The following is a 25,465-nucleotide window of genomic DNA, read 5'->3' on the forward strand; positions in this document are numbered from 1 at the left end:
AATGAGACACTGCTGTAAAGTTACCCAAAAATGTGGAGGCGACTCTGAAACTGGGTAACAGGCAGAAAGATAGGGACAGTTTGGAGGTATCAGAAGAAGATAGGAAAATGTGGGAAAATTTAGACTTGCCTAGAGACTTGGAGGGCTCAGAAAGCAGGAAGATGTGGGAAACTTTGGCACTTCCTAGAGACTTCTTGAATGGCTTTGATCAAAATGCTGATAGTGAAATGGACAACAAAGTTCAGCCTCAGGTGGTCTCAGAGGGAGATGAGAAACTTGTTGGGAACTGGAGTAAAGGTCATCCTTGCCATGCAAAGAGATTGGTGGTATTTTCCCACTGCCATAGAGATCTTTGGAACAACTGAACTTCAGAGAGATAATTTAGAGTATATGGCAGAAGAAATTTCTGAGTGGTAAAACAGTAAAGAGAAAGCAGAGCATAAAAGTAGGGGAAATTTGCAGCCTACTGATGTAGTAGAAAAGAAAACCCCATTTTCTGGGGAAACGATTCCTTATTTAATAAATGGTGCTAGGAAAACTGGCTAGCCATATGTAGAAAGCTGAAACTGGATCCCTTCCTTACACCTTATACAAAAATTAATTCAAGATGGATTAAGGACTTAAATGTTAGACCTAAAATCATAAAAACCCTAGAAGAAAACCTAGGCAGTACCATTCTGGACATAGGCATGGGCAAGGGCTTCATGTCTAAAACACGAAAAGCAATGGAAACAAAAGCCAAAATTGACAAATGGGATCTAATTAAACTAAAGAGCTTCTGCACAGCAAAAGAAACTACCATCAGAGTGAACAGGCAACCCACAGAATGGAAGAAAATTTCTGCAATCTACTCACCTGACAAAGGGCTAATATCCAGAATCTGCAATGAACTCAAACAAATTTACAAGAAAAAAACAAACAACCCCATCAAAAAGTGGGCAAAGGAAATGAACAGACACTTCTCAAAAGAAGATATTTATGCAGCAAGAAGACACATGAAAAAATGCTCATCATCACTGGCCATCAGAGAAATGCAAATCAAAACCACAATGAGATACCATCTCACACCAGTTAGAATGGCGATCATTAAAAAGTCAGGAAACAACAGGTGCTAGAGAGGATGTGGAGAAATAGGAACACTTTTACACTGTTGGTGGGACTGTAAACGAATTCAACCATTGTGGAAGTCAGTGTGGCGATTCCTCAGGGATCTAGAACTAGAAATACCATTTGAGCCCACCATCCCATTACTGGGTATATACCCAAAGGATTATAAATCATGCTGCTATAAAGACACATGCACATGTATGTTTATTGTGACACTATTCATGATAGCAAAGACTTGGAACCAAGCCAAATGTCCAACAATGATAGACTGGATTAAGAAAATGTGGCACATATACACCATGGAATACTATGCAGCCACTAAAAGGATGAGTTCATGTCCTTTGTAGGGACATGGATGAAGCTGGAAACCATCATTCTCAGCAAACTATTGCAATGACAAAAAACCAAACACCGCATGTTCTCACTCATATGTGGGAATTGAGCAATGAGAACACTTGGACACAGGAAGGGGAACATCCACACCGGGAACTGTTGTGGGGTAGGGGAAGTGGGGAAGGATAGCATTAGGAGATATACCTAATGTTAAATGACGAGTTAATGGGTGCAGCACACCAACATGGCACATGTATACATATGTAACTAACCTGCATGTTGTGCACATGTACCCTAAAACTTAAAGTATAAAAAAAAAAAAAACCATTTTCTGGGGAGAACTTCAAGTGGACTGCAAAAATTTGCATAAGTAATTAGGAGCCAAATGTTAATCACCAAGACAATGAGGAAAATGTCTCCAGGGCATGTCAGAGACCTTCAGGGCAGCCCCTCTCATTACAGGCCCATAGGCCTAGAAGGGAAATAGAGTTTCCTGAGCCAGGTCGAGGGACTTCTTCTGTGTGCAGCCTCTGGACATGTTGCCTTGCACCCAGCTGCTTCAGCTCCAGCTGTGGCTAAAAGGGGCCAACTTACAGCTCAGGATGCTGCTTCAGAGGGTGCAAGTCCCCAGCCTTAGTGGCTTACATGCAGTGTTGAGCTTGTGGGTACAAAAAGTCAAGAATTGAGATTCTGGAACCTCTGCCTAGATTTCTGAGGATGTATGGAAATGCCTGGATGTCAAAGCAGAAGTTTGCTGCAGGGGCAGGGCCCTCATGGAGAACTTCTGCAAGGGCAATGTGGAAGGATAATTGGGGTCATAACCCCCACAGAGAGTCCTGACTGAGGCACTGCCTAGTGGAGCTGTGAGAAGAGAGCCACTGTCCTTCAGACCTGAGAATGGTAGATCCACTGACAGCTTGAAGCCTGCACCTGGAATAGCTGCAGACACTCATGCCTGCTATGAATGCAGCTGGGAGGGGGGCTGTACCCTACATATCCATCTGGGTGCAGCTGCCTAAGGCCATGGAAGCCCACTTCTTGCATCAGTGTGACCTGGATGTGGGAGCCCACCTCTTGCATCAGTGCGACCTGAATGTGAGACATAGAGTCAAAGGAGATCATTTCAGAGCTTTAAGATTTGGCTGTCCTGCCAGATTGTGACAATGCACAGGGCCTGTAGATCCTTCATTTTGGCCAATTTCTCCCATTTGGAACAGGTGTATTTACCCAATAACTATACCCCCATTGTATCTAAGAAGTAACTAACTACATTTGATTTTACAGACTCATAGGCAGAAGGGACTAGCCTTGTCTCAGATGAGACTTTAGGCTGTGGACTTTTGAGTTAATGCTGAAATGAGTTAAGACTTCAGGGGACTGTTGGGAAGGCATGATTGGTTTTGAAATGTGGGGGCAATCTGTGTCCCCATCCAAATCTTATCTTGAATTGTAGCTCCCATAATTCTCAGGTGTTATGGGAGGGACCTAGTGGGAGGTAAATGAATTGTGGGGGAAGTTTTTCCATGCTGTTCTCATAATAGTAAATAAGTCTCATGAGATCTGATGGTTATATAAAGGGCAATTCACCTGCACACTCTCTCGCCTGCTGCCATGGAAGACATGCCTTTGCTTCTCCTGTGCTTTCTGCCATGAGGCCTCCCCAGCCTTTGCTCATCTTTTGCTTTCTGTGAGGCCTCCCCAGCCATATGGAACTGTGAGTCCATTAAACCTCTTTTTCTTTATAAATTACTCAGCCTTGGGAGTGTCTTTATTAGTAGTGTGAGAATGGACTAATACAGTTCATTCTTTAAAATGTTGAGGTTAAGGCTGGGCACGGTGGCTCATGCCTCTAATCCCAGCCCTTTGTGGGGCTGAGGCAGGAGGATCAATTGAACCCAAGACTTGGACATCAGCCTTGACAAAATAATGAGATCCTCTCTCTACAAAAAATTTAAAAATTAGCTGGGTGTGGTGGCACATTAGTCTTAGCTGCTTGGGAGGCTGAGGTTGGAAGATCATTTGAATCTGGAAGTTTGAGGTTGCAGAGAGCCATGATAGCACCACTGCATTCTAACCTGGGTGACATAGTAAGACCTTGTCTCAAATAAAAGAGAAAAAAGTTTGAGGTTGAAGTAATTATACAGAATTTAAAAGGTTATGCTTATAGTAGGTTTTTGAAGTTAAGTGACTTATAATGAGGAAAGAGATTTTGACTATATAAAGATCTGCCATTCGGTAATAAGAAATGTATAAGTTTTAGCCTTTTAAAATAGCCATTTCTCATGATGTGTACAGTATGCTTCAAACAGAACTTCTCTCCACATGCGTTCCCTGCCCTGAGAATTATGCTGTGTACACCTGGTTAGGCACCAAAGCTGGACTCTGTAGTGGGTCATTGAAGTTTGCCAGGATCTAATGGTATTGCCATTATTCTATAAGCATTATTTACTTATTATATACCGTGTGTTTCAAAATGTTTGGCCATTAAGCTCGAATTGACATTAGCTATGTTTCCTTGTGTGAGTAGGTTTTTGCCATACATTTTAATGTCAATCAAAGATAATGCAGCTTCTAATTTTCAAGTTGGCAAAATATAGCATAATTTTACTGTAAGCTGCTTATATCGGCAGTTGGAGAAGAGTGAATTTCTGAATGCTGTGCTTCTCAAAAAGTGGCCTTTAGACCACTTAGATTAGAATCACCTCAGGTGGTAGTTTACAAAATGCAGATTCCTGGTTTTAAAGTAGACTTACTAAGTCAGAATTCCTGGTTGTCAGGCCTAAAAATTCCATTATTTCTCATGTATCTGTAATGTTCCTTATTATTAATAGAGTTTCAGAACCCGTGGGATTAGAGACTAATAAGCAAAGCATTAATAGGTATTTAGGAAAGAAAGGAAGGGGCTTCCTAAAGTAGTAAATTTAGAAAATGACTCTTAACATTCTGTCTACCTTATGAGTTCTTTCTTAGAGGAGGATTCTGTAATATGGAATCAGGATGTACGTTAGCATTATTAATGTTTCTGAGAATTACAACAATAATTGCTTTAACCTACATCTTAGTAATAGTCTCTGGCCATATAACTCGATTTTTTTATTTCTTTATTTCTTGCTTGCTTGTTTTACTTTTTTTTGGATTAAGCTTTGTGGAAACTACTTGATAAATGGTAGATTATATTTTTATTTATTTTATTTGGTGTTGCAAAACTGGTTTGGTCCTAAGGACTCATTTAACATCAGTTGTATAAAACTTTAATTTGAATGAGTAAAATATTAACGTGTAAACCAGACATTGCAAATTCTTTGAAATTAAACATAAAAGAAGAGGAAGAGATTTGTGTCCCTTGAGTTTAAAGTCCCTACATCATGTATAATAAGAATGAATTTAAAATATCATTATTTAAACTTATAGTATATGCCATAGATCTGTTATTTTTATGTTCCTTTATTTATACTTACTGCTTTGAAAGTGGCCTTGCCATTTCATCCAGAACATGCTGGGCACTATATTAAGTGAGAAAAAAAAATTAATAGCATTTAAATGTGGGTATGTATATCTGTGTGTGCGTGCACATAACTTGAAGTTTTCTTAATGGTGTTAAATGCACTACCTCAAGACTCAGGCAATACTAGGAGATACGTAAGTCATTCTATAGAAGGAGATATAACGATTGTTCCAGGTGTATATGAGTGGTTGAGTTGAAAGAATAATCACCAGAAATCATTGAGAGTCTTTACTTTTTCATATTTATTTTAAAAATAAATTTATTAAGATATAATTGACAAAAATCAATATATAGATATTTAAATTTTGCAATTTATTAAGTTTTGACAAATGTCTGTAGTAGCGAAACCGTCACCACAAGCAAGATAAAAAATGTATTTATTATCCCCAAAAGTTTATTTATATCCTTTCTAACACCTTCCCTTTGCCTTCTCTGCCCACTCTCTACCTCAGTCCCAGGAAACCGTTGTTCTGCTTTATGGTACAATAGATTAGTTTGCATTTTCTGCTATTTTACATAAAAAGAATCATAGGGTCTGTACATATCTTTCTTTTTTTTTTGAGTCTCAACATAAGTATTTGAGACTCATTCATGTTGTTGCATGTACATAGTTTCTTCTCTGTTTTCTTGCTGAATAATAGTCTATTGTATGGATATATACACCACAATTAGTTACCTGTTTACCCAGTGATGGACATTCAGGTTGTTTATAGTTTGCAGATATTATAGTAAAGCTACTATGAACATTTGTGGGTAAAATTTTGTATGGCCATTTGTCTTCATTTTTCTTAGGCAAATGCCTAGATGCAGACTAGCTGGATTATATGGTAGCCATATATTTAACTTTTTAAAGGCCTTGCCATTTTCCAAAATGCTTGTACTACTTCATAAAATCCAATTCATTTATTGTATATATATATATATATATTTTTTTTTTTTTTTTTTTTTGAGACGGAGTCTCACTCTGTCTCCCAGGTTGGAGTGCAGTGGTGCAATCTTGGCTCACTGCAACCTCTGCCTCCTGGGTTGGAGCAATTCTCCTGTCTCAGCCTCCTGAGTAGCTGGGATTACAGGCGTGCACCAACATGTCTGGCTAATTTTTGTAATATTAGTAGAGACAGGGTTTCGTCATTTTGACCAGGCTGGTCTGGAACTCCTGACCTCAGGTGATCCACCCACCTTGGCCTCCCAGAGTGCTGGGATTACAGGTGTGAGCCACCGCACTCAGCAATATTACTATTATATTTTAGTTTTATGAATCATGCTTTAGTTTTGTATGTGAGAAATTTTTATCTAACGCAAGATCACAAAAATTATACATATACATTTTGCCATTTAGGTTTAGGTTTTGAATCTATTTTGAGTTAATTTTTGTATTTTTAATGCCTTTGTTATTACTACCAGGTGAATTATTTTCGGGTCAGTTTCCATTGATTGATTTATTTCCTCATTGTAGACAGCATTTTCCTGCTTCTTTGAATGAATTATGGTTTTTTTATTACGTTCCAGATGCTGTATATTTATCTTTTTATTGTTGTATATTTTCATATTGCTATAAATATTCTTAAGCTTTATTCTAGTCAAGTTATTTAGAGGTTAGTCCTTTCAGAGGTTTTTAAAAATTTATTAAGTGAGACCAGAACAGTATTTGACTAGGAATTATGTTTTTCCTGTTTATTGATGTAAAATTTTTCTGTGTATCCAGTGCCCTCAATTGTAAGGATTTTGGTTCTGGCTGATGGCAATAGGCACCATTTACGGTCCTGTTTGAACATCATATGCAGTTTCCTCTAATCCTTTCAAATAGATCTTGTCCCAGCCTCAGTTTCCTTACACAGATGCACTGATTAGTTCTTAAGCGAATACTGGGGGGAGCACTATGGATGTCTGGAGTCCACTCTTTGTCCATCTCTCTTCTTCTCGGTACTCTGCTCTGCAAACTGATTTTGCCTTCCAGGCTCCCAGCTTCATCACCTTAACTCAAAGAGGCCACCAAATTCTTTTGCATGGGTTCCCCTCCATGCAACGCATCGTGTAAAATCTCTCAAGATATTAAGCAGGGACTATTTTAGGGTTCATCTCACTTACTTTCCATCTCTAAGAGATCATTTTTCATTATGATGTTCAATTGTTTTAAAAATTATTGTTTTCAGGTGAAAACAACAATTTGTCTCTGTTACTTCATCTAGACTAGAAGGAGTAGTCTTTGTCATTTTGTTTTGAATTGTAGAGAAATATACTTTTATTTCAATGGTAGTGTGTCTCAACCTTTTTGCTTGTTTAATGTTTATGAGAAATTTAAAAGATGAAAATGAATGAGAGGGAAACACATCCATACTTATTTTGACAGGCTATTTTAAATTAAAAATCATGCTAGTTTTGAGGTTAGACATTATTTTGCTTAGTTACAGGAATTTAGTCTTGTTATGAATTCTTCTACATTGTTGGAATGGAAAAGAAAATTTCGGTACGTATATCATGAGATACATAAAAACATTTTTTAAAAATTTTTACTGGCTTTTACTTAGTGTCAAAGAATTGACCAAAGAAATTGCTTCTTTTTAAACTTGTGATTAATTAATGTTGTTAATCAACGTATTTAATTTAAGGGTTAAAGCAAGTGCATACCTTAATCTTCTAGCACTCATAAGCCCATGAGTAATCCTGACATTATAATAACAAAAATATTCAAATTTGCTAGTTCCATAGCTCTCATCCGGTGATGGAGGGACTTAATTACTGCTCAAATTTTCTTCAGGTTATTTCCAAAAAATCTTTTATGGCTTCTTCGTATGTGAGGAAAATACCTCTTTCATTCTTTAACTTTGAATTTTTCATGGAAATTCACTTCATGATCCTTGTGGCACATAGGAGAAGGTAGCTTTTCCCATTACCTTTGGCTAATGACCTTCTTTGAATGCATAAGATATTTTACAAAATTTATGAATCATATTTTACTAAAATTAACTCACTAATTAATTGATTACCCTGTGTCTATGAAAAATACAAAAATTAGCTGGGCGTGGTGGTGCACACCTGTAATCCCAGCTACTGGGGAGGCTAAAGCAGAATTGCTTAAACTTGGGAGGCAGAGGTTGCAGTGCACCAAGATGGTGCCATTGCACTGCAGCCTGGGTGACAAGAGCAAAACTCCATCTCAAAAAAAGAAAACAAAGCAAAAACAAACAAACATAAAAAGACATTAGATCCAAACAGTTTTTCACAATGTGATCAAATTGATGTCTTAGTGTAGCAGTATCTAAATGAGTTGGTAAATTACCTTCCATTTGTGTTGGTAATGGGAAGTTGATTGAGATAGATTATTTTACTTACATTATGTTATAGTATAGATTACAGTTGGATCATGAAGTTCAAGTGCATTCATTGTCTGCTATTTTATTTACTAGTTTGGAATTAAAATACTCTGTTTGCTGAAAGTAGTCATTATATAAAAAGTCTTCCAAGGTAATCTTCCAAGAGAATAACCAATCTTACCTTTCTGTCACATTTTTCTCTTCAATCAGTAACTCTAAATTTAAAGTGTTATTTGTATACCTCCCAAATTGAAGCCAAACCTGCGGTTAGCTATTTTTATTTATTTTCACATAGAAACATTATTTAGATATAATTCACGTCATCAAATTCATGTATACAATTTAATAGTTTTTAGTAAATTCACAGAACTATGAAACTCTCACCACAATCAATTTCAAATTTTTATGATTCTACAAGAAACCTGTTAGTGATAACTCCCGACTTTCCCCCAACTGTCTCCACCCTAACTCTAAGCAACCACAAATCTACTTTCTGTCTGTATAAATTTGCCTACTGTGGACATTTCATCTACAAAAATATGTATTATGTGTTTTTCGTGATTAGCTTAGCATAAGCTAATATCATCTGTGTTGTAGCATATATCAGTACTTTATTCTTTATAATTGCCAAATAATATATCATTGTATGCATATTCCATATGTTATTTATTTATTCATTAGTTGATATGCATTTGGGTTTTTATGCTTTGGGGCTTTTATTTTAAAACACTGCTATAAAAATTTAGGTGCCAGGTTTTGTGTAGAAATATGCTTTCAATTCTCTTGAGTATATTCCTGAGAATAGTATTGCTGGACTAAATGGTTTCTGCTTCATGTACCTTAAGTGCTCTCTTTACATAGATGTATACATACTTATAATTGTTATATCTTTCTAATGGATGGTCTTTTCTATCATTTTGAAATGTTTTCCATTATTTTAATATATTTTATTTTAAAATCTGCTTTGATATTAGTATAGTCACTCTAGCTTTCTATTGCTTGCTGTTTGTATCATATATTATTTTTCATCCTTTTATTTTCTGTCCATTTGTATCTTTAAATCTAAAGTGTGTCTCCTGTAGAAAGCATATATTTTTATCATTTAAAAAAATACGGTTTTATAATCTCGGCTTTTTGATTGAATTTTTAATCAACTCACCTGTAATCTTATAATTGATATTGGTTAATTTCCATGTATGATATTACAATAATTGATATAGGTTTATTTTCATCCATGATTTTACATTTATCTTCTATGTTTCATGTCATTTTTGTTTTATGTTCATTCTTTACCACTTTATGCTATATGAAGTAAATATTTTCTAGTTTAACATTTAAATTCCTGTAAAAATTTTTCACTTTATTTTTAAATTATATTGTTAGTAGATGCTCTCAGGCATATCATATATATTAACTTATCAGAATCTAAATCAGATTCATAATAGCCTAATTTAGAAGATATAGAAATGCTACTACAATATAGCTGTTTGCTCTTTCTCCCATTTTTGTAGTATTGTTGTTAAACATATTACATTTTAAGATGTTAAAAACATAACAATACATGATTACAATTATTACTTCATATAGTGTTATGTCTTTAATAAAGCTGAGAAAAGCAAGGATACCAAGTACCTAAAATTTGTTACATAAAACATATTATATGTTTTTAATTCTCCTAATTTCTTCCTGCAAATTCAAGTTACCACCTAGAATCATTTCCTTATTCTACGAAAAACTTACTTTTTATCCACTTCCTTTGTGCTGTTATTGTCAAATATATTGCATTTTCTTGTTATAGACCCTGTAATACAATGATAAATAATTGTTTTACATCATTAATTTTGTTTCCCTGAATAATCTTTGTTCTGATTATTATTTTTTAATCACTTAAGAGAAGAAAAAAGAAGAAACATGCCATTTTAACCTCTTTTTAATTATACAATTACCTTTACTGGTGCTTTTTTTTTCCCTTTTCTATCTGAGATCACTTGTTTTAGCCCAACTTTCCTTAACATTTCTTGTAAGGCAGGACTGCTTTAATAACCTCTCTTAGATTTTGTTTACCTGAAAAATATTTTATTTCACCTTCATTTTTGAAAAATAATTTTACTGGATATAAGGTTCTTATCTGACATTTTTTCCTTCTTTTAGCACTTGGGATATGCTACCCAACTACCTTCTGACCTTCATTGGTTTTGATGAAAAGTCAATTGTCAAGGGAGTTCCTTTGTAAAAGTACCCGTTGTTCTTGGCTTATTGTTTATTGATTTGGATGAGGTATTTCTATTGCAGTGTGATGTCATTCCTCAGGAAGCACAGGCTTTGGCACGTGCACAGTCACCGTGGGAATGATAATGGCTTCAGTAGGGCTCTCACTGAATGTCTTTCTTTCCTGTTGTCTCTGTTAAGCTCTCTGCTTACGTTAGTATCACACCCAGTGATTCCCCTTCACTATTTGTCAGCTGGTTGCACTACTGTTTTCAATAATGCTATGTGCATAAGTTGTTCTATAGCTTGATCCATTTACATCTAGAATCCTTTGCTGGGCTTTATTGTTTTGTTTTGTTTTTTCTTGAGGCCAGTCTTTGAGATTTTCTTTAACCTGTGACGACAGGAAGGCCGTTGCTAGTTGTCTTTTTCTCTGGTTTTCTTTTATAAACTATGGTTTAGCGTGCTTATCTCATCTAAACACAAGGGCTTTCTTACTTGCTTTCCTCCAAAGTCTCCACTTTGAACTTCCCCCAACTCTGTTCCAAATAGTTCGTTCCCTTAGAGACCTTCAGAAAAACACTTCCCTGTTATAGCTGGCTTCTTCCCTGGGCAAATGGTGGTAGCTTCCGGTCTTCTTGCTTTGTCTCTTCTGGATTGAAATCTCCCCTCTATAAGTGAGCTAAAGTGAGAGCTATTGGGGTCCCTTTATTGGCATATGAGCAGGGACTGGGTGAAAGAAGAGAGTCCCAACCTTTCAGCCACACCACCTGGAATTTTGACTCTGCAACCAAGAGTAATAATGACTGAAATAAGAAATGCTGGCAGCCTGCCTCTTCTGGAAAGGACCGTAGTCCTTCGTTGAGGAAACATGGATCTCCACCTTGGGTACATCTATCCAGTTTTCCTCATGCTGAGTTAGGGATGAGGTTGAATTAGGGAGAAAGTCATGGTTCAAATACCATAGACTCTATCTGTTCTTACTAAGATTTGCTAGTTTTTTAAAATAATTATTTGTTCATTTGCTATAGACCCTTGGCACAATTTTCAGAGACCTTAAATATGTATGTGTGTTTTAAAATAGTTTTCACTAGTTATGGTTGTTTAGCTGGAGAGAAAGTCTGCAGAGCTACTTATTTAGCATGATGTTCAGGAGTTGCCCCCAATTTCTTTTTCATACTCATACGTTTTCACGATATTGACTCGTAAATTATTCTAATTTATCTTCTTAAAAATATATTCCTCGCTTTATGTTTATGTGTCCTTTTGTCTCTCACTTCCTGCTAATTTTTGATAGATAAAATCTGCATTTTTCTATTTTATATTCAAAAAATGTCTTTATTTTTTGCCTCTATAGGAGATGAAACTATTTTATAATTTTCTTTTTCCTTGTAAGTATAGATAATGTTTAGTAATGTTATTCCCCCTTTTTTTGTAAAATTTATATGGAAAAATGTTTATGAATTGAAAAGATTTAACAGCTAGGTATATTTTTAACTTGGTAATTTTTCATTTAGTTTTTTTCTCTTTACTGATATTGCCAATCTCCTTTCTTCCCCCTTTTGTCTATGGTGAATGCCTAAACTCCCAACTCTAGGAAGTTCTGATAAATGGGACTCTAATCTAGTTGATCTGCAGTGAGAATTACAATGGCTGTGGAAAATAGCAAAGATAGAATTGAAAAACAAAGGGTAAATATAGATCTGCGTAAAAGAAAAAAGTTAGTCTGTCTAATTCCAAATATTTTGTCATATCCCTCTAGATTTTGTATTCTTCCAATACAGAAACTGATGAGAGGATTTAAAAAGAGATAAACTACAAAGAAAATCAATTAAAGACTGACAACTGTCCCCGAATTATATATATTGACATGGAACGAATCTACTTACTAGAAGGAAAAGAAGCTTTACCTGGCTGATTGCAACCTTTATTTTAATTAATTAAAAACATACTTATTAAGCATCTATGATGTTTCAGATACTGTCCTAGATGCTGTACCCAGCATCTAAAACCTATAGAGAAATATAAAAATTAGGAATTTCTGCAGATGAAAGAAAGAAAAGAGAGCAGAAGGGAGAGAAAGAATGAACAGAAAAAGAAAAATAATTAGTAAAAAAGGAAATAACAAAGTTAAAAATTTAATCTAATCTTTATTTTATGAATACATAATTTATATTGAACCTTGTGAATGTCCCAATGGGTAATTTTAATTTTTAAATGATGTGATTCTCAGAATACAAGGTAACCTGTTGAAAAATTATTGTAAAAACTCTGGTAGTACATGGTACATAGAAATATTGTAATATATTCAGAAACTTATCATTTCATCACAATGTTTTACTGATGCAAGTGATTCATTTATTCATTTTCACTATAGGTAGATGAGGAGCAGGTTGCTTTTTCTGACATGTGCTGAGTGCTGCAGGACTCCATGAAACAAATAGTTTGATTACCAGACAATTGCATCATCATAAATGTTTCAAAGAAGTCACACTTGCCTGCTGCTACAGAAGTTGCTCAAATGCGTAGATATTTTTATTTCCTTAAAGTTTATTCTACTGAATAGACTTAAAATAATTTTCTGCCATATGTTATTATATTTTGGGCATGCAATAAAACATCATTTTAAATATATTTGAGGAGAAAGGACATTCTAATGTAGACAAATATAGAGCCCACCCTGAGGCTTTGAGTCAGGTAATATATGTACCTGGTTCTTGTAGCACCTCTCAATGTAGATCTGCGAAATAACATTTAAGATACATTTTATGAAAAGCATTGACATTTTACTTGTCTGGGTAAACTGAAAAAGAGACTTTAATATTTAGATAAATGAAGTATCTCCTCTTAATAATCCTCCATAAACATTATTTTTCTCATCTGACCTTTTCAGATCTATTAAGAAGAGCTGAATTTCAGTACTATTCCTTGCTAAGTGGGATAATTATCCATGTTGCCGATGAATGGTGGGGTCATACCTGTAGAGTCAGTTAAGAAACAGGATTATGACTGGTACTTCCTTTAAAAAGTTGAATATTATAAGGACTTTTAAAAATCTACCCTATTTCAGACAGGAATTGTATGAAAGGGTGCTCATAGGCAAGAATGAGATTTGCCTCAATAATTTGTTTGAATTCTTTTTCAGTGCACAAATGAGTGTGGTTACCAGACTTTAAAGTTATACAATGTAAAATATAGCCACTATGTTTGGTCTAGAGACAGTTTAAAACAAATACAAAATGAAAAGCTTTGCTTGAACATTAAAGAAAAGTGTTTTGTAAAATATCTTTGAGCATTTAACCTTAAGACACACACAAAAAAAGTATTGACATTTCCTCTAAGACAAATTGCCTTTAAAGTATGCATCCAAGTTACTGAATGAATTAGCCAGACATAGTTACTTTAGGTCAGTTAAGAAAGAAATAATGGGGAAATTGGCTGTGTTCTAAAAATGGTGTATTTAGTTTTAGGAATTTTGATTTACAGAACTGTGAAGCAGTAATTACAACATGTCCAGTTCTCCACTGAGTTCGTTCACTCCTAATTTTTGACAATAAAGCCAACTCTCATGTAATGCGTATATTTTCTGTTCTCTATGAGATGAGGTCATGAATCTAGCTCACTGGTTATGGCACAAAATCATTAAAGGACCACTGACAACAATTATGTGGATTCAGACTAAATTCCTTGATTTCTCCCCCTGAAACTATCATGTTATCCATCAAAAACCACTTTTACAAACCTTACCTCTGAAAATAATAGTAAAGTCCAAGTTCCATATAAGCATCACTGTTTGGGACACACTAAGACCATGCTGTTTTGCTCATGGTCAGAGAATTCAAGGCCCATATAGGAAATGTCACTTAATAGCCTACATGATTCCTAAGAGATATCTTCAAGTGATGAGAAAATATGGAAGTTTCAGTTTCTAAATCCTGCCTTGTTCCCAGTGTGGTCTATTGAACTTGGAATGGATTAAAAAGAACTGGCCTACTCTAGGCAGATGGCTGATAAAGAGGTCTATTTCAGGATCCAGGGAAAGTATTTCATTATAAAAGTGAAGGTATTGGCCGGACACGGTGGCTCACACCTATAATCCTAGCACTTTGGGAGGCCGTGGCAGGCAGATCACCTGAGGTCAGGAGTTCGAGACCAGCCTGACCAAAGTGGCGAAACTCCGTCTCTACAAAAAATGCAAAAATTAGCTGAGTATTTTGGCATACACCTGTAATCCCAGCTACTCAGGAGGCTGAGGCAGGAGAATCACTTGAACCTGAGATGTGGAGGTTGCAGTGAGCCAAGATTGCGCCACTGTACTCCAGCCTGGGTGACAGAATGAGACTCTGTCTCAAAAAAAAAAAAAAAAAAAAAAGGAGGTATCTTCTTTTCCAGTCTGTCTAAATAGCACCAAAACCGCAAAAGTGGAGAAAGCAAATAAACCAAAATAGTTGAGATTATACTGCTCAAGGCATATTAGCGCCACTGTGGAGACAAGGCAACTTCTCTAGGAACTTCACTTAAGAGGATTTTCTTTTTCCAAAACTTCATTCTAAAAGTGGCCAGAAACTAGATATAGAGCCTGATGAGTTAATATTATAAACCTAGGAAAGATGGATATGAAAGTATCTCCGGAAATATGATATTTTGTGAAAAAAATTGGATGCAAGAAAATCCAGATATCTTGGCTTTTTTTTTTCTTCTTTCTTTTCTTTTTTTTTTTTCCAGTTAACCTAACTTGAAGCGTTTAAACTTACTTATTTTGGGTGCTCCAGTGCTCGAACTTACATTTGCTATTTCTTTTTTCACCTTAGTTCTTGCTAAGACAAAAGATCTAATCTCCTGAATATAAGGAGATTGCTATTCTACAATCCAGATTTTATAAAGATAAATAATATAAAAACTAATAGAAAGTCCTTTATCTTGAGACTTTACCAAGAAATATTTAGGCAACTAATTTTTGTTTAGAATTATACTTGAGGAATTTTTCTTTAGGTATATTTAAAAATTTTATTATAGAAAATTTCTGACATATGCAATGTAAGCACAATAATAGAATGAGAAACTGCATGCCATCACCCAGTTTTAAATGTATCGACATTCAGCCATTTTTGTTTCATCTATCCCTCTAATTACTCTCCACTCAATTGTAATTATTATAATAACTTACGGTTATGATTTTTTTTTTTTTGAGATAGAATCTCACTCTGTAACCCAGGCTGGAGTGCAGGGGCGTGATCTCTGCTCACTGCAACCTCCACTTCCCGGGTTCAAGCGATTCTTCTGCCTCAGCCTCCCGAGTAGCTGGGACTACAGGCGCCCGCCACCAGGCCCAGCTAATTTTTTGTATTTTTAGTAGAGACGGGGTTTCGGCATGTTAGCCAGGATGGTCTCGATCTCTTGACCTCATGATCCTCCCACCTCGGCCTCCCAAAGTGCTGGGATTACAGGCGTGAGCCACCACGCCCGGCCTACAGTTGTGATTTTTGAGGGAAAATTTACATACATTGAAAGAAGCTAATCTTAACTGTAAAATTTTTACACAAATTGCAAAGCAGATGACCTCACACCGCTTTTGATGTAGAGCATTTCCTTAACTCCAGAAAACCCGAATATATTCTCTCCCAGTCAGTTTCCCACACGACTCACCACCAAAAGTGACCACGTTTTGACTATTTAAATGTCCAGATGGTCTACTAGGAGGAGTAGTAGGAGGAGTGGTTATGTGGATTATGAAAGAAAGAAATTCTGAAATTTCCTTTGTTTCTTGTTTGTTCTCAAGGTTTTCTAGTCATTTCATTAACACATTATGTAATATATAGGACGTGCATATTTTGAAAAATGTAAAATGAAGATATATATATATATATATATATATAATGTCCAATGGAAGTTTTTGAAAAGAAACAATTAAAAAATAACAAGAGAGAGAAAAAGAGAAAAAGATGGGAAGAGTAAGTCCCACTATTCCCACTCCATCTTTAGTTATGTCTCCAGTGTCAAATGTTTGCACTGTACTCTTGCTCCTCAAAATATGGTCTGTGGGCCAGCAGCAGACTCTCAGACTCCACACTCTAACCTACTGAATTCGAATCTGCATTTTAACAAGATCATATGTGCATTGCATTTTGAGAAGGCTATTCTTGATCACCATGTAATATAACTGACATGCAAAGGAAAGGAAAGTGGATAGAACATGAAAGAAGGATACACGTGGTATCAGCAAATAAACTATACAATGTAAAGAAAATTTCTGTTGGCTCTATAACTGTGTAATGCATCGTTATTTTAAAAATACAGAAAGGGAAAGTAGAGATACATTTTAAGTGTCTTCTCTATTCATTTCTTTGGGGAAGAAGGTCAGCCTAAAATATGAGAAAAGATATTATGATTGGCTCTTCTCAATGTTTTTTTTGTTCATCTTAAGGCTTCTGGTAACCCTATAATCTATCACATAAGCCGATATTAAAATCAACAAATTACACTTTTGTTTATTTTACTTGAATTAGTTCATTAAAATTTTATGATTTATACAATTGCTATCAAATTTTATGTGTCCAATTAATATTACATTAAATGCTACTTTTGTAAGGGAAACAGCTAAAAGAAGCAGATGTGTGAGTTCTTAAAGTGCAGCTGTTATAAAAAGTAAACAACCAGCAGTAATACTTTGGAGTAATTTCTCATATATTGTGTAGCACAATTATAAAAATTGTTTGTCAAGAGATCAATATTTTCTTACTCTGACACTGCTTAGAGCTAGGAACAAGTAAACATTGGGCATAGAGTTATAAAAAAAGAAAATAAATGTAAAAATGAAGCAACATATTTGTATAAATCTATGAGACCGAAAAGTGAAAGAACCTTATAATATTTTAAATATAAGCAAAGAATCATAAATGCATCTGAATTATTGTGACATATTTTGTCTGAAAGGTCATTGAGTCTTTAATATTTTTAAATGGAATTGTACCTAATTTTCAAGTGCAAAAATCTTAGTAAATGACTTTAGTAAAAATGAGATGAGATATTTCATAGGACACATGTTTATAAACAATTCTGCATATAATTTTGTATCCTGTGTTATTTACTTTCAGTTAAAAGATGGAATTGAGACTTCATGGTTCTGTTCTTCTTTCTAAATGTTAGAGATTTTCTTACTCTTCAGAATTGCCTAACATACATAAAACATTTTGTGGTAAAAATCTTAATTAGGTCATTTTCCCCTAATATGTGAAACTATAAACATATTTTCAAGAACAAGACATATCACATCTATCCATTTAATCTCTTACTAATGTTTATTTCTATCTTTAAAATCAATCAATATGATAAAGTCATACTTCTGAAATAAGTGAAAGTTAGTGAACATGCATATGTCTATTAATCAAATGTTACATCAAATCCAATACTATTTTAAAAGCCCAATCTTTGCGTAAGGCACAAAGATAGAAAAACTGAATGTATTCATTTTTGTTATTAATACATTTTAAAATGTTTTTAAAATAAATTACTTAATATAAGTTAAAATCAAATACCTTATGTATTTTATGTGAAAGGACTTATTTGCTGACAATATCAATGTTTATTTGATACTGAATGATGTAAAAAAATGACAGAAAGCATGAAAACTGAATACACTTTTCCATCAACTACATTTAAGATCTTGTTATAATGATAACTTAACCTTATCTTATTAGTTCGATTTCTAAACCTTTAAAATTGCCCTCTTCTTATCAGCTACTTCAGACTTGAGAAATTACAAATTAAGCATAAATATTGCTAAACCTCTTTTCCACAAAGAACAAATAATCCCTTAGTGCACCATTTAACGATGGATCTAAATCATGCACAGCAAGTTTAAATATCGATAAATGAATTCACATCTTGTAGAAAGTACTCTTGTTCATGCTGAAATAAATTCCTCAGCCAAGTGAAGAGCATTCATCTCAATGTAAATTTCACTGCAAATATATACTTAAGTATTCAAAATATTCAGATGACTGTGCTCCTTTTCTTTCCAAAGATGACAACTTTCTCATCCTAAGTATCCTTTAGCAATTTATGTTCACTTCACATTGTTCATGTTAAAGTTGTATTTCAAATGCATTGTGCTTTCTTTTAGGCATAGCCATATAGTTGTAAATTTGCCCTTCCCAACTGTGCTTGTGGCTCAGAAAATTAAGATTATGTTCTAGCAAAACTTATAGCTAAGAGAAAAGACAGACTACTTTTGTAAGATGATATACATTGTTTTAATGGAGTATATAAGAATATCTTGTGCCTGATTATAAGCTAGGTAAGCCTGAGACCAAAGAAATAAAATTGCTGCGCCCCCACCCTTTTATAATATTTCTGGATCTAGCTCTTAGAATTTTTAAATTTTTTTTATTATTTATTTATTTATTTATTTTTAGACAGAGTCTTGCTCTGTCACTCAGGCTGGAGTGCAGTGGCGCCATCTCTGCTCACTCTGCAAGCTCTGCCTCCTGGGTTCACGCCATTCTCCTGCCTCAGCCTCCCGAGTAGCTGGGACTACAGGTGCCCGTCACCACATCCGGCTAATTTTTTTTGTACTTTTAGTAGAGACGGGGTTTCACCGTGTTAGCCAGGATGGTCTCGATCTCCTGACCTCGTGAAGAATTTATTTTTTAAGTAATTGTAATTTTATTTAATTGAATTGAAATAGATTAAATGTTAAAATCACAAATATTTGCTTCTTAAAAATTGATAAAAATAGGGAGAAGCTGTTTCCATTATCTTGAGTAAATGCAATCTGTTTTATTTTGAAAGGTGTCACATTTTAAAATTCATATTTTATTTTCAGATGTAAAATATTTAAAAGAAGAGGATGCAAATCGCAAGACATTCACTGTCAGCAGCACACTGGACTTCCGAGTGGACCGGAGTGATGATGGAGTGGCGGTCATCTGCAGAGTAGATCACGAATCCCTCAATGCCACCCCTCAGGTAGCCATGCAGGTGCTAGAAATACACTGTAAGTAAACACTACTTCCCCCTCCTTTATCTCAGCAGCAAATCTCTTCATCTGCATCTAAAATCATTTCAAAACTACCTGAAGTTATAGCAAAGGTGCAGTAAAATCCATGGCAAAATGAAGTAAAACTACACTCACTAGTATTAATCAGGTTCGAAGGCTGAGTTTCATTCTTAACAATAAGGAAAAATGAAGGAGATGTACGAGGTTAATACTCCTATGTTTCAAATTGTGGCTTAACGTAGGCTTGCACGTAAGGGTGGGGGAGAAAAAGTAGTAATTTGAGCAAAATCACTGAGAATCGGTAATCTGAGAGGGCCTTGATGAACAGTGTTATATTAAAATAACTTTATTTTATGCAATTGTGGCTTCTCAGCTATGCTTTTAAGATTAGACTAGTTTTACCTTCTATATGGCATATACTAATGTATAAATATAGGAGCTTATTTATTATGTTTTCATCATCATCATTATTCACAATCAATAAGAACAAAATTAATTTTGTGAATCTAATAGATCGGGGCAGTGCTAAATGTTTTGCTGGAATTATGTCATTGAGTACTCATTTACGAATAGTAGCCTGATGAGTAGTTACTCTCATTAGTCACAAGATACACACAAGGATTCTGAAGATTATGGAGGCTGAGTCACACAACTAGCAAATGACAGACTTGTAATTATGGCAGTTTTAGTACCTAGCAAGGTTTTAGTAGACAATTATATATACTAATCAAAATGAAAATGAATGAATTGAAAAATGTGAAATAAAATATAAAAGAATAGAGGATAGGAGATAATATGTTCTGAATTGCAATATTTGATTTTCTAGATAATGAAGATTTTGTTTTCTCTATTTGTGATAAAATTATAGCTTGAGCTTAGAATTTGTGTGTGATATGCAATTACATTAAATCCTAAAATACTAAACTCTAAGTACTGTTCCAATATGTTTCATTGCATTTTGTTTTCATTTATTTACTCAACAATAATTTTTTAGTGGCACTATGTAATAGGCATTGTTTTGGGCACTGGGGTTACAGCAATGACCAAACAAAAACACAAAACAAATTGAGTTTGTCTGCAAGTGTCAAAATAATCACCTCCGCTATCACCAACAAACTTCATTTCTCTTACAGCATCCATTCTAGGTAGGGATGAAAAAAATAAATAAATGCAACATATCACATGTTACATGTTGATAAGTACTAAGTACCTGTTGATAAGTACATGGCTGCAAGGAAAATAAAGCATAGGAGGGCAGTAAGGAGACTGAAATGGAGATTAAGGAAAGTGAGTATGTGTGTTGGTGTAATGCAGAGGGAAGGGCAAGTACAAAGACCCTGAGGTAGCACGTTTGTTGTTTTTATTTCTAGGAATAGCAAGGGTGCCAGTGAGACTGGAGTAGAGTAGACTAGGAGAAAAATACAGAGTGTTGTGAGAAAAGATTGGAGAATTGCCAGGTGAACTAGAATTTTTTGATTACTTTTTATATGGAAAATATAAAGCTGACTATAATATGCTTATTTTTAAATTATTCTTAGTTTAGTAGTTATTGAAAACATTATAATGTTTAAATGATTACAATTATGTTAGGTTAATTTTAGTAATTTACTGCTATTCTCCTTGAAGCAAATTCAGAAAGAAGCATACTTCAGAGCCCAAATGGAGATTATCTCTCAATTTTGACATTTATTTGTATTTTGGCTTTGAGAAAATTACTGAAACTCGTTGAGCTTTGATTATAAAGTAGAGGAGTCATTCCTGCGAGGATGTGATGATAAGCTAGAGAATTAATTCCTTGAACTTAAGTCAAGTTCATGGCATTTAATAGACTGAATAAATGTCAATTGTCTTCCTTTTTCTGTTTCTTTTTCTTACATCAGTGGGTCTCTCAAAATATAAAAAATTGTGTAACAATATTTTTAAAGGACCGGGATCAACAGCATTTTAATTTAAACTCTTTAATATTTACATACAAAGCAAAGTAAAACTAAATTTAAAATAATAATTGACTACTTAGTTAACGGTAATTCTAACATATAATTAAATAAAACAATAAAAATCAGTCGTAAGAACTATTGAAGACCACTTCCAGTCACAGATCACCCAAAATCTACCAATAGTCAAGCAAAACCACATTTATGTAAGTTGCTCTGGCAAAGGAGAAAACATAGCAGATGAATCTCTGGATGTAGGTAAGAAAGACTGAGAAGAGACTTGTTACAGGATTTGGGCTTGTACCGGGTGTTCTAAAGAGGCTTCTGGATTGTGTGTTCTCAGGATTAGGAGCATGTCAGTGATGGGTGTATGAGTAACTTTAGCTAAAAAATGAAAATATTGTAGGTTTGCTATTATAAAGACACAGTAGTTAATTTTGCTAATTTTGTGGACATTGAGGGTCCTGATCTCTGTCTTGTTTCACACCTGGTCATAAGATGAACTTGTCTTTGTCTTATTCCACGCCACAGTCACAGACTACCTTTATTTGATTACTCTACACATGCTGGAAAATTGTTTGTTGAGAATATTTTAGCCTATATGTCAGCTGCCAAGGTCATTTTCACTACTTTGGAAATCAAAAATGGAAGTATTATACAATTCTTGAGCATTTTAGCCATTAACCATATTTCAATATGCATGAATAAGTAAAACTTCATGGAGGAAGGCAATTGAATTATCTAATTTTTAAAGAAAGTTTTACATTAAAAATGTTACACTTTTCATGGCTAGCCAATTAAAAATAGCATCTCATTCTATCATGGTTTAATATGTAAATGGCTAGAAGGCAGAAACCAGATCTATTTAAATTATTTTCCTAGCATCTAGCATACCATCATTCAAGTATGTGAAGTTAATTAAAACTAACTGATGATAATGCTAAATGTTTCTTTAAGCGTGCAGAACATTCTCCGGAGATTAAATGAGTAGAGGGTGGAAAGGAGACATTGAGCAACAGTCAGCATCAATATTAGAGCAAATTGGTGTGGTTTTCATAAACATCTTAGAATAATGATAATAGCATCTCAATAGTTGTTCCCAGAGACAGTAGATCATGGCTGCACTTAAATCCACATGTGCAATCTAGATTATATAGAACTTTCCATGAATGAGAAGGAGGAAAGAAGAGCTCAGCCTTGGAAACGAAGAAGATGGGTTAATCTGGGATTTACGGAGCATAATTTTAGTATTTCTCCATTGTTTGACAATATTCTTGTGATGAATAACCTAAAAGACTGTCCCAAATGGAAGAACATTTAGCATTTCAGATCCACAGAGATGATATTGTTTTCAGTGGTAAGTCAAAAGAGTAAATATATATTCCTACAATAATGGAAACAGCTATGACTACATCTGAAATAAAGATCCTCTGATGTTGTAGAAACCTAAGTTTGGTGAGCAATAAGAAATTAAAGATAAACATGCAATGCCAAGAGGCATAATGAAAAAAGTATAGTAGGAGGACTTATATTTCTAGGGCTTAACTGTGTTAAGTCTGTAACCTTGTGATATACAATTTATATGAATCTAGCCTGTAAAATATATCAGAGCAATGTTTTTAAAAATAAAATATTAATCATACATTTAAATACTGCCACTATGATGAAAGAGAGTTCTCTTTTTTTTATTATTATACTTTAAGTTTTAGGGTACATGTGCACAATGTGCAGGTTAGTTACATATGTATACATGTGCCATGTTGGTGTGCTGCACCCATTAACTGGTCATTTAGCATTAGGTATATCTCCTAATACTATCCCTTCCCCCTCCCCCCACCCCACAACATGCCCCGGTGTGTGATGTTCCCCTTCCTGTGTCCATGTGTTCTCATTGTTCAATTCCCACCTATGAGTGAGAACATGCCCTGTTTGGTTTTTTGTCATTGAGATAGTTTGCTGAGAATGACAGTTTCCAGCTTCATCCATGTCCCTACAAAGGACATGAACTCATCTTTTTTAATGGCTGCATAGTATTCCATGGTGTATATGTGCCACATTTTCTTAATCCAGTCTATCATTGTTGGACATTTGGCTTGGTTCCAAGTCTTTGCTATTGTAAATAGTGCCTCAATAAACATACGTGTGCATGTGTCTTTATAGCAGCATGATTTATAGTCCTTTGGTTATATACCCAGTAATGGGATGGCTGGGTCAAATGGTATTTCTAGTTCTAGATCCCTGAGGAATCACCACACCGACTTCCACAATGGTTGAACTAGTTTACAGTCCCACCAACAGTGTAAAAGTGTTTCTATTTCTCCACATCCTCTCCAGCACGTGTTGTTTCCTGACTTTTTAATGATTGCCATTCTAACTGGTGTGAGGTGATATCTCACTGTGGTTTTGATTTCCATTTCTCTGATTTCCAGTGATGATGAGCATTTTTGCATGTGTTTTTTGGCTGCATAAATGTCTTCTTTTGAGAAGTGTCTGTTCATATCCTTCACCCACTTTTTGATGGGGTTGTTTTTTTATTGTAAATTTGTTTGAGTTAATTGCAGATTCTGGATATTAGCCATTTGTCAGATGAGTAGGTTGCAAAAATTTTCTTCCATTCTGTAGGTTGCCTGTTCACTCTGATGGTGGTTTCTTTTGCTGTGCAGAAGCTCTTTAGTTTAATTAGATCCCATTTGTCAATTTTGTCTTTTCTTGCCATTGCTTTTGGTGTTTTAGTCATGAAGTCCTTGCCCATGCCTGTGTCCTGAATGGTATTGCCTAGGTTTTCTTCTAGGGTTTTTATGATTTTAGGTCTAACATTTAAGTCTTTAATCCATCTTGAATTAATTTTTGTATAAGGTGTAAGGAAGGGATCCAGTTTCAGCTTTCTACATATGGCTAGCCAGTTTTCCCGGCACCATTTATTAAATAGGGAATCCCTTCCCCATTTCTTCTTTTTGTCAGGTTTGTCAAAGATCAGATAGTTGTAGATATGCGGCATTATTTCTGAGGGCTCTGTTCTGTTCCATTGGTCTATATTTCTGTTTTGGTACCAGTACCATGCTGTTTTGGTTACTGTAGCCTTGTAGTATAGTTTGAAGTCAGATAGCGTCATGCCTCCAGCTTTGTTCTTTTGGCTTAGGATTGATTTGGAGATGCAGGCTCTTTTTTGGTTCCATATGAACTTTAAAGTAGCTTTTTCCAATTCTGTGAAGAAAGTCATTGGTAGCTTGATGGGCATGGCATTGAATCTATAAATTACCTTGGGCAGTATGGCCATTTTCATGATATTGATTCTTCCTGTTTATGAGCATGGAGTGTTCTTCCATTTGTTTGTGTCCTCTTTTATTTAGTTGAGCAGTGGTTTGTAGTTCTCCTTGAAGAGGTCCTTCACATCCCTTGTAAGTTGGATTCCTAGGTATTTTATTCTCTTTGAAGCAGTTGTGAATTGGAGTTCACTCATGGTTTGGCTCTCTGTCTGTTATTGGTGTATAAGAATGCTTGTGATTTTTGCACATTGATTTTGTATCCTGAGACTTTGCTGAAGTTTCTTATCAGCTTGGGCTTAGACGATGGGGTTTTCTAGATATACAAACATGTCATCTGCAAACAGGGACAATTTGACTTCCTCTTTTCCTAATTGAATGCCCTTTATTCACTTCTCCTTCCTGATTGGCCTGGCCAGAACTTCCGACACTATGTTGAATAGGAGTGGTGAGAGAGGGCATCCCTGTCTTGTGCCAGTTTTCAAAGGGAATGCTTCCAGTTTTTGTCCATTCAGTATGATATTGGCTGTGGGTTTGTCATAGATAGCTCTTATTATTTTGAGATATGTCCTATCAACACCTAATTTATTGTGAGTTTTTAACATGAAAGGTTGTTGAATTTTGTCAAAGACCTTTTCAGCATCTATTGAGATAATCATGTGGTTTTTGTCTTTGGTTCTGTTTATATGCTGGATTACATTTATTGATTTTGGTATGTTGGACCAGCCTTGCATCCCAGGGATGAAGCCCACTTGATCATGGTGGATAAGCTTTTTGATGTGTTGCTGGATTCGGTTTGCCAG

At 35.0% G+C, this 25,465-nt stretch overlaps 1 protein-coding gene across 4 annotated transcripts in view; it reads left to right on the forward strand.

Moving 5' to 3' along the window:
• The window catches only part of CADM2 (cell adhesion molecule 2), a 1,116,707-nt gene that overhangs the window by 933,683 nt on the left and 157,559 nt on the right, over positions 1-25,465 (forward strand). For all 4 annotated transcript variants that reach the window (XM_063602855.1, XM_057301833.2, XM_034956947.4 and 1 more), the window contains one exon: positions 19,292-19,462. In XM_063602855.1, coding sequence (XP_063458925.1) covers positions 19,292-19,462 — 171 coding nt within the window. The remainder of the gene's footprint in view (positions 1-19,291; positions 19,463-25,465) is intronic.

This window comes from Pan paniscus, chromosome 2 (genome assembly GCF_029289425.2).
Source record: "Pan paniscus chromosome 2, NHGRI_mPanPan1-v2.0_pri, whole genome shotgun sequence".
NCBI classification, from domain to species: domain Eukaryota; kingdom Metazoa; phylum Chordata; class Mammalia; order Primates; family Hominidae; genus Pan; species Pan paniscus.